General features: G+C 31.7%; 1 protein-coding gene across 1 annotated transcript; it reads left to right on the plus strand.

Moving 5' to 3' along the window:
• On the plus strand, positions 2,568–4,877 carry LOC105162216 (1-aminocyclopropane-1-carboxylate synthase 3-like). The gene is made up of 4 exons (XM_011080209.1): positions 2,568–2,708; positions 3,027–3,158; positions 3,248–3,408; positions 4,007–4,877. The coding sequence occupies exons 1-4, from the start codon at positions 2,568–2,570 to the stop codon at positions 4,875–4,877; spliced, it is 1,305 nt and encodes a 434-aa protein (XP_011078511.1).

The following is a 9,210-nucleotide window of genomic DNA, read 5'->3' on the forward strand; positions in this document are numbered from 1 at the left end:
ATATCTTTATGCAATTTTGTAGTAATACATATTTTAGGCAAATCTTAGAAAAATTATCGAATTTAATGTACAATTTTAAAAATACTATGGATCGATGGGACTCTAATGAAAATTTTAGGAAAATTACAGAATTTAATGAAAATTTTAAAAATAATAATTTCTTAAAATATCTATTTTATGAAAAATTTTAATTTTTTTGAAAATAATTCTAAAAGTTTATATTTTATGAAAATTTGTTTAAAAGAATTTCAGAAATTTTTTAAAATTTATTTTTTTGAAATTTTTCGGTAATTTCTGAAATTTTTGAAACTTATTTCAATATTTCTCAAATTTTGGAAAATTTTTAATTTCTAAGTTTTTTTGAAAAGTTGTGTTAATTTTATGAATATGTGTAAGTTGTGTTATTTTATGTAATTTTTGTTAATTTAAGAAAATATTGTAATTTCTAAAAATTCTGAAAATTTTATAAATTTATTTTTCTGAAATTTTTGAATTTTTTTATGAAATATTTCTGTAATGTTTTCAGTAATTTCTGAAAATATATATTTATGTATTTTCTGAAATTTATTTCAATTTTTATGTAATCTTATAAATATGAAAAAAAAAGTTGGAATTTAATTTTATGTAATTTTTGAAAATATTTATTTAATTTTATGTAATTTGTGTCAATTTATGAATATGTGTAATTTTATGTAATTTGTGTTAATTTAAGAAAATATGTGTAATTTTTGTAATTCTTTTCATTAATTTGTGTAATTATATGTAATTTGTGTTAATTTATAATAATATTTTTAATATATTAGAAAAAATCTAATTTTATATATAATATAATGCATTTATTATTATTTATTTATTTTATTTTCTTAGGTCCCGACCTTGATGATCGGGTAGCGAGGCTTGAGGAGTGATGCGGCAGATGGACCCCACCTGGCCAGATCTTCCAACGCCTTAGCGTCCAACTGACCCCCCAGTACCTGACAGCAACAACTACAACGATGAACACGCAACCGAAGGGGATGCTGATTTAGATTAGGATTTTTTTATTTGTAAAGATACAATGTAAAAATAATATTTTTATTTTTATAATTAAATTATTTTTATTTGCTTGTTATATTATATATTTTTTTTATATAATATTGTATATTTAAGAAATTAAAACTTCCTAGATATAATAAAAATCCAATAATTTATTTTGACAAAAAGAAATATTAAAATCGATTAAATACAATTAAATATTATATAGAAATATTTTTTATCATTGTAAAAGATAATTATCAAATTTGAAAAGAGCCGTCTAAAAAGTCATTACCAAAGCAGTGTAAAACACAGTAACAAAAGCAGTTTCAACAACCATTACAACATAACGATGGCCGTTACAAAAAACATTCCAAATACTGCTCATATATTCGATCACAACCATACCTATATGTAGTATAAAGGCCGTTTCAATAATAATAAAATCAAATTTAAATACAGTTTTTGCAATTGAACTACTATTGTAACGGTCTCTCATGGCCGTTACAAATTATAACAACTTCTAAGCAAAGATTTTGTAATGCCTTAAAAAGCCGAGGTAAGCGTACCGTTACAACGGCCGTTATAATTTTAAAAAACTATTTCAAATTATTAACTTGACCGTTGCTATAAAATAATTTTTTTGCAGTGTAGAGTTTACATATAAAATTATTAATAAAATATATTTTCTAAAAAAATATGTATTTGTATAACTTTTCATTAAATTTGGATCCCACAATTAGAACAAAATAATATAAACCATACATCACTTAAGTTAAATCTGATAATAAGAGAAGGAAGAGATGAAAGAACACTAATTTTGAATTAAATTAATTATTTGATATGAGGAAAAGGAAAGTACCATTAAATACTTGGACGCATTTGCTATGGACAATGGAAATTATAGCTACCGTTTTCATTTTGTAATCAAGGAAAATAACACGTAATTTTATATTGTTTTTTTCTGGTTTGCAATTTATTAAAAAAATGGTCATCAAATTTTGAAATGTTTGGCGAATTTTTCAACCAATCGGATAAAAATAACAATTGAATGAAGAAATGATTGAAAAAAAAAAAAAATAGATACTGAAAAATAAAGAATTAAACCTACGTAACAAAACATAAATATCTTTACCTACAATCATTAGTGTGCAACTCTATCTAGTTAGAACAGTGATCTTATCTTTACATGCTTCGTTATATTTGTCTGAAGAAAATCTCAACTTTGTAGAGATTTTCTACTTACAAACAACTCATGCCCATCTCATTTTTCTTCTTCTCCTCCTCCTTGTTTTCTTTCCTTTTTTCTTGGTAATTCTTGTCCTTTTCGTTTGGAATCCGGAGAGCTGCAGATTGAGAAGTGTCGATGCACCAGCTTTTGATCGATAAATACATCACACAGGACCATTGTCTTATGGTCAAAGTTGTAATAATGAGCAAAGCACCGACCACAGGGTAACGCACATTGTGGGTTTGGTTGTCTCACTCCCATCCATAAATTGTATAAAAACGTATATATGCTGCGTCAAATTCTAACTCCAACCACACTGCAAATGTTGTCTAGGAAGGCTACATGCAAGTCCCACGGGGAGGACTCTTCTTACTTCCTAGGATGGCAAGAGTACGAGAAGAATCCACATGATCCAGTCCGAAATCCATCTGGGATTATTCAGCTCGGCCTCGCTGAAAATCAGGTCCGTAGACTGAAGAAAAACTTTGTCCATATGGTCCGTTTTCGTTTGGTGGAAGCCCGACCAAGAATAGAAATTCATGTAGATCATGCATGTTTAGAAGTATCCTCTGTAAGGCATTGTGCAATTTCTCCATTGAAAATGCCTGATGGGTATATAACTGCAACTGGCGGGAAGTAATTATTGTGGTATGAAAATAGTTGTCGTGCAGGGTTACGGCTTATTTCATGTTCGCTCTTACTACGACAGGGCTCCCGTGATAAGTCCTGTGTCTTTGGCTTATGTTATTCTTGTTGCAGTTACTGATTCTTTCGATTGCAGCTTTCCTTCGATCTTCTGGAATCATGGATTGCCAGAAATCAGGAGCCCACGGGGTTTATGAAGAAAGGAGGATCAATATTTAGAGAACTGGCTCTTTTCCAGGATTATCGTGGCATGCCCGTGTTTAAGAAAGTGAGTGATGATAATTGGACATGCATTCGTTTGTTATATACAGAAAGGACGAGTAAAAAACATTAATTACTATTACCATTTGTGTTCAGGAACTAGCTGAGTACATGGCTGCAATCAGACAAGACAGGGTAAGATTCGATCCAAACAACATTGTGCTAACAGCCGGGGCGACATCCGCGAATGAAGCTCTCATGTTTTGCCTAGCTGAAGCTGGTGAAGCTTTTTTAGTACCAACACCATACTATCCCGGGTAAAATTTAAATCATTCTTCTAGTGCATAATACATTTGAATTTGGTTCTCCTACAAGGAAATTTTCATTTTACATCGGTTGCAGTAGCATATAGTACTTAATTAATATACTATAGAACTAATTGCGAAAATTAGTAATAAATAGTCATAGCAAATAGTTATTAATCAGGGCCACACAATGGATCTTGACCGTAGTTTTTACTAAGGTGGCTACAAATAATTTTTTCATAGTGAAAAAAATTAATCTTTTACACTGATTATCATGTTTTTTAATCATAGCCATCAGCATTGTAGTCAATAGTAATTTTTTCTAGTGATAGTAATGCATTATCCCAACTTTAAGATTTTCGTACTGATTGGATTTTACGACTACTAATTTTTATTTTTTATTTCATTTAATATACACGTCAAAATGTACAAATATTTTTCTTAAATAGAATAGATGACACAATCTTTGTAGAAGTAAAATGTACATATATATATATATATATACATTAAAATACACACCAACTTTCAGATGAAAATAAAAAAAAGGCCGGTATATTATATTAAATGAAAACATTTTTGTGTAAAACTAAGAAAATTAACATTTTGGCAGGTTTGACAGAGATCTCAAATGGAGAACGGGGGTGGAAATTGTTCCAATACAATCCTCAAGTGTGAATAACTTCAGAATCATTCCTTCTGCCCTGGAAGAAGCCTATCAACATGCCCAAAAGCTCCATCTGAAAGTTAAAGGGCTTTTCATAACAAATCCTTCAAATCCATTAGGGACAACATTGAGCATACATGAGCTAGACCATCTCATCAACTTCGCCATAGACAAAAACATCCATATTGTGAGCGATGAGATTTATTCAGGTACTGTTTTCGATTCACCAAGGTTCATAAGCATCATGGAAGCTATAAAGAAGAAACACCTGGAAAACACAGCAATTTGGAGCCGGGTTCACATTGTTTCCAGCCTCTCAAAGGATTTTGGTCTTCCAGGATTCAGGATCGGCATGATCTATTTCAACAGTAAAACCCTGATTGCTGCTGCAACAAAAATGTCGAGTTTTGGGCTGGTCTCTTCTCAATCCCAGTTCCTACTGTCGAAAATTCTTGGCGACAAGAAGTTCACAAGAAACTACATCATGGAAAACCGAAATAGGCTGAAAAACAGGCGGAAAACGCTCGTCTCAGGCCTTCAAAAATATGGAATCCGATGTTTGGACAACAATGCTGGATTGTTCTGCTGGATTGACATGCGTTGCCTGTTAACTTCCTATACATTTGAAGCGGAAATGGAGTTGTGGAGGAGGATCATTTTCGAATACGGGTTGAATATTTCTCCAGGATCTTCATTTCATTGCCCTGAACCAGGTTGGTTTCGTATATGTTTTTCAAACATGTCAGAGGAAACCCTGGATCTCGCAGTGCGACGGATCAAGGCATTGATGGATTCCAGTTCTCCAAATGCTTGCTAGCTGTATAGGTCAATTATATTTATGTACTTTTCCTAAAAATCTAATTTATAATAATGACAATTAATCAAATTACTATTTGGTGCACTATGTTGTAGTCTAGAATTTGTGGATGCAATAAAATGTGAAACTTGTAGTAATGGTGCTGACCAAATTCGGAAAATTCTTACACTATAAAAAATCGAAAAAAATTTTTTTTTAGTCCGTTAAGTATGTTCGATTTTAATTTTAATTCTATAAGTATGTCAATTTTTTATTAACTCCAGTAACTAGCAAAATTGATTACATTTAGTTCTCAAATGGATTGGATTTATAATTTGCGCCGAAAAAAGTAATATGGCTGGACACCTAGATGTGTTGTTATTGATTTATAATCCTATGTGGCTAAAATCATGAGGTGGAAGACAAGTTAGCCATCTTTTGGAGGGAAGAAAAGTGATTTTTCCCTCCAAAACACTTTTCATAACCAACAAAATATATTTTCTTCTCACCATACTTGCACAAACCCATTTTTCTCCTTTATCTCCTCCGTTCCAATGTCTTCTTCCATGGAAGGATCACTTTTTTGTTACTGCGAAAAGAAGCAATGGTTCAGACTTTTGGGACTAATCAAAATCCAAGAAGGAGGTTCTATTCCTGTCAAGCTTACAAGGTAATAAGCTCACTTTTTTTCCTAATCAATTTTTTTTTTATTTTTTTTGAATTTTTTAAATGAATTTAGTTTTGTAGAGAGAAGGGTCTGCTCAGTCAGTATACAAGCCACGTATGCAAGCCATGTACTCTCCCATGTGGCATGACACGTGGTTAATTGGCCGGAAATTGGACCAACTAATTTACACTTTGGCAAGTTCCAGGTAAATTTAAAATTTTGACCAAAAAAAAAGTAGAAAACCCTCAAACCGATTAAATCTAATCAATTTTGCAAGTTACTGGAGTTAATAAAAAATGGGCATACTTATAGGATTAAAACTAAAATTGGACATACTTAAAGAACTAAAAAAATATTTTTCCCTAAAAATCATTTTATAGAAACCAAAGTTATTAATTTGTCACGGTCGTTGTAACAGAATGCTCTATTATGATATTTTTTAGCATTATAAAATATTTGTAACGACCATATTAACAATCTACAGAGATTGTTACAAAGGTAATCCAAATGCAAAACATGCATTTGGGCCTGTTTTTGGAATGGCGTAATCAAATTTGATTTTATTATTATTGTAGCAATTTTTGTAACACGTATAGATATGGATGTGCTTCAATATAGGAGTGGTAGTTGGAATACTATTTGTAATGGCCGTTAGTTATGTTGTAAGGGTTGTTGTATCGATCTTTGTATTTCTTTTTTCAACTGTCGTTGTAACGACTTTTCTAACTCCTTATGCGTATGTTGTTTTTATTTTTGCCACTGCTTTTGTTATTTCTTTTTACACTGCTTTTCTAACGGCGTTTGGACGACCATTTTCGAAATTAATAAATATCTTTTACACGGTCATTGTAACAGCCGCGTGATTTTATGATAGTTATACTTATTTCAAAAGCCGTTACAAAAGCAATGACATGTTTTTTATAATAGTTAGTTGTATTTAATCTATTTTAATATTTGTTTTTGTAAAAACAAATTATTGAATTTGTTCAATGTGAAATATTATATAAAAAAATATATAATATAACAAGAGAATAAAAATAATTTAATTACCAAAATAAGTATTGTTTAAAAATTGTATTTATATAAATAAAAAAAAAGCCTGATCTAAATCAACACCTCCTTCGACCGTGGTTCTTCGATGTCGCCGTCGGGTAACGGGAGATTAGCTGGAGGATGGTGCACTAGAGAACCGGGTCAGGTGGGATCTATCCGCCGCATCCACTTCTCGAGCCTCGCTACCCAATCATCAAAGTCGGAGTGTGGCGATTGTGGTGGTGACAACGATGGAGCAGTGGACTCGCTGGCGCCAGATGGTCCATCAATAGTGTGGTGGGTCTTGGAGCCAAAATCGAAGACTTGGCCTCTACTCTGGCCGCTAGCTCTGACAACCACATGTGTTGCTTGTTCGGGGCCACTGACCCTCAAGAGGACAATGGAGGGTCTTGATTATTCTTGTGCTTTAGGCTTTGACGTTCCTCGATGATCTTAAGAACAGTTCCTGCAAATAGATTAAATGATTAGATTTAAAAAATAATTTTAAATTTCAAAATTAAATTATTTTTTATACTTACCGCGACTTCCGTTGCCCTCGGGCTGCTCTATTGGCCGTCCTCTTTCTTTTTGTAGCATTTCTCGAACACCTCCATCTGTTTGATGGGGTGTCCGAGTTGTGCTTCCTGTTAAAAAAGTATTTAATGAAATGATTAGAAATTTTACAAAATAAATTAAATTAATAGTATACGTTAAAATATTTACCATCTTATGCTTGTGGGTCTAACTGGAGGATAACCCCTTGCAGTAGGGTAGCAGCTGCATCTGGTATCTTATTTTTCGCTGATTATGTCTGGAATTTTGGGCTCGCGCAATACTCCAGAAGCTGGCGCTAGATCTCCTCGGCCAGACACAGCGGTCCGCGAATCGCTTCGACTTACCCGCCTAAAAATTACATTAAGGTCCAATTTTTTTTTAAACAAATTGGCATAAAGGTCCAAATATTGCCTAAAATTACATTAATGCACTTTTTTTTTCCCTAAAAATGGCATAATAAAGGTCCAAATATTTCTTAAAAGTACATTAAGGTCAAATTGTTTCCAAAATGCATCATTTTGCTAAAAATTACATTAAGTTCCAAATTTTAAAATGGCATAAAAGTCTAAATATTGCCTAAAATTATATTAAGGTTCAATTATTTTCTAAAATGCATTATTTTCCTAAAAATTACATTTAGGTCCAAATTTTACCTAAAATTACGTTAAGGTCCAACTTTTTTTTTTCCGTAAAAATGGCATAAAGGTCCAAATATTGCATAAAATTATATTAAGGTCTAATTTTTTTCCTAAAAATGCATAATTTTTCTAAAACCTGCATTAACATTCAAATTTTGCCAATAATTATATTACGGTCCATTTGTTTTTCTAAAAATGGCATAAAGGTCCGAGTATTGCCGAAAATACATTAAGTTCCAATTTTTTTCCTAAAAATTGCATTAAGGTCCAAATATTGCCTAAAATTATATTAAGGTCTAATTTTTTTCTAAAACGCATAATTTTTCTAAAAATTGCATTAAGGTTCAAATTTTACCTAAAATTACATTAAGAAAATTTACAGAAAATTTAAAAAAATAGAAAATAGTGAAAAAATTAAAAATTACAGAAAATGATAAAATAATTTTAAAATTAAAGAAATATATTTGAATTTTTACATAAATTTATGAAAGTTACAGAAATTTTTTAAGAATCATGAAATATTTTAATTTTATCAAAAAAAAAATTAATTACATAAATAAAATCTAATGAAAAAATAAATTCAGTTAAACTGGGCAGAGTGGTGGTGGGCCAGACGACAATGGTGGGTGGGGCTGATGACGGTGGCAATCGGAGGGGTGGTGCTGCCATGGGACTGGTGGTGGTGGTGGTGGTGCACACACACACACACACACAGAGAAATAGAGAATGGGGCCAGTAGTGGGGGTGGGGGCTGCCCAAACGTGGGGGAGAGGGAGAGAGAGTGAGGGAGGAATGTGAAAAATCTGCTAAGTATCGATTATATATCATGGCCGTTCCAAATATCGGTACAAAGCGTATTAGAATAAATGAGTGGCCACGCCTAAACGAATTACAATAACATAGCCGTTTATAATGTTACAAATATAGTTACAACATATGATATTTGTGTTACCATAAACGACATCGTATTGAAGGCCGTGTAAGAGGCCGCTACAAAATTGGATTCCAAAATAACAAAATGATGCCGTTTGGCTCCTCCAAGTTTGACAAGCCGTTATGAATACCGTTACAAATGGTATTCCAAATAATTAATTATTTTTATTAAAATATTAAAAAAAAATTCGTATTGGACAATTTAATATTGTAGAAACGTATCCTTTATGTGGAACAATAGAACTGAAATACATAAGAAAAAATTATAGTTGACATTAATACATTTTCTCAGTATGCAATAAATTTATATGTTCAGAAATATTAGTATTACATTGATGTAACTATAATTTTTTACATTGTTGAACATCATGGGTCAATCGGGCCGTCAAAATTCAGATCAAACCATTAGATATGATCATACTTATAAAAGAATACATTTGATAAAGTTTTAGCCTTATTGGGTACACGAATGTTGAAATATCGTACTCGAAACATAAGTGTAATTATTCAAGACTGTCTATCGTTGAAT

The sequence above is a fragment of the Sesamum indicum genome, linkage group LG5 (genome assembly GCF_000512975.1).
Source record: "Sesamum indicum cultivar Zhongzhi No. 13 linkage group LG5, S_indicum_v1.0, whole genome shotgun sequence".
NCBI classification, from domain to species: domain Eukaryota; kingdom Viridiplantae; phylum Streptophyta; class Magnoliopsida; order Lamiales; family Pedaliaceae; genus Sesamum; species Sesamum indicum.

Coding starts and splice junctions, on each gene's coding strand:
- LOC105162216 (XM_011080209.1), top strand. CDS start 2,568: ATGTTGTCTAGGAAGGCTACATGCAAGTCCCACGGGGAGGACTCTTCT. Junction 2,709..3,026: donor TCGGCCTCGCTGAAAATCAG/GTCCGTAGACTG, acceptor TTTCGATTGCAG/CTTTCCTTCGATCTTCTGGA. Junction 3,409..4,006: donor CCAACACCATACTATCCCGG/GTAAAATTTAAA, acceptor ACATTTTGGCAG/GTTTGACAGAGATCTCAAAT.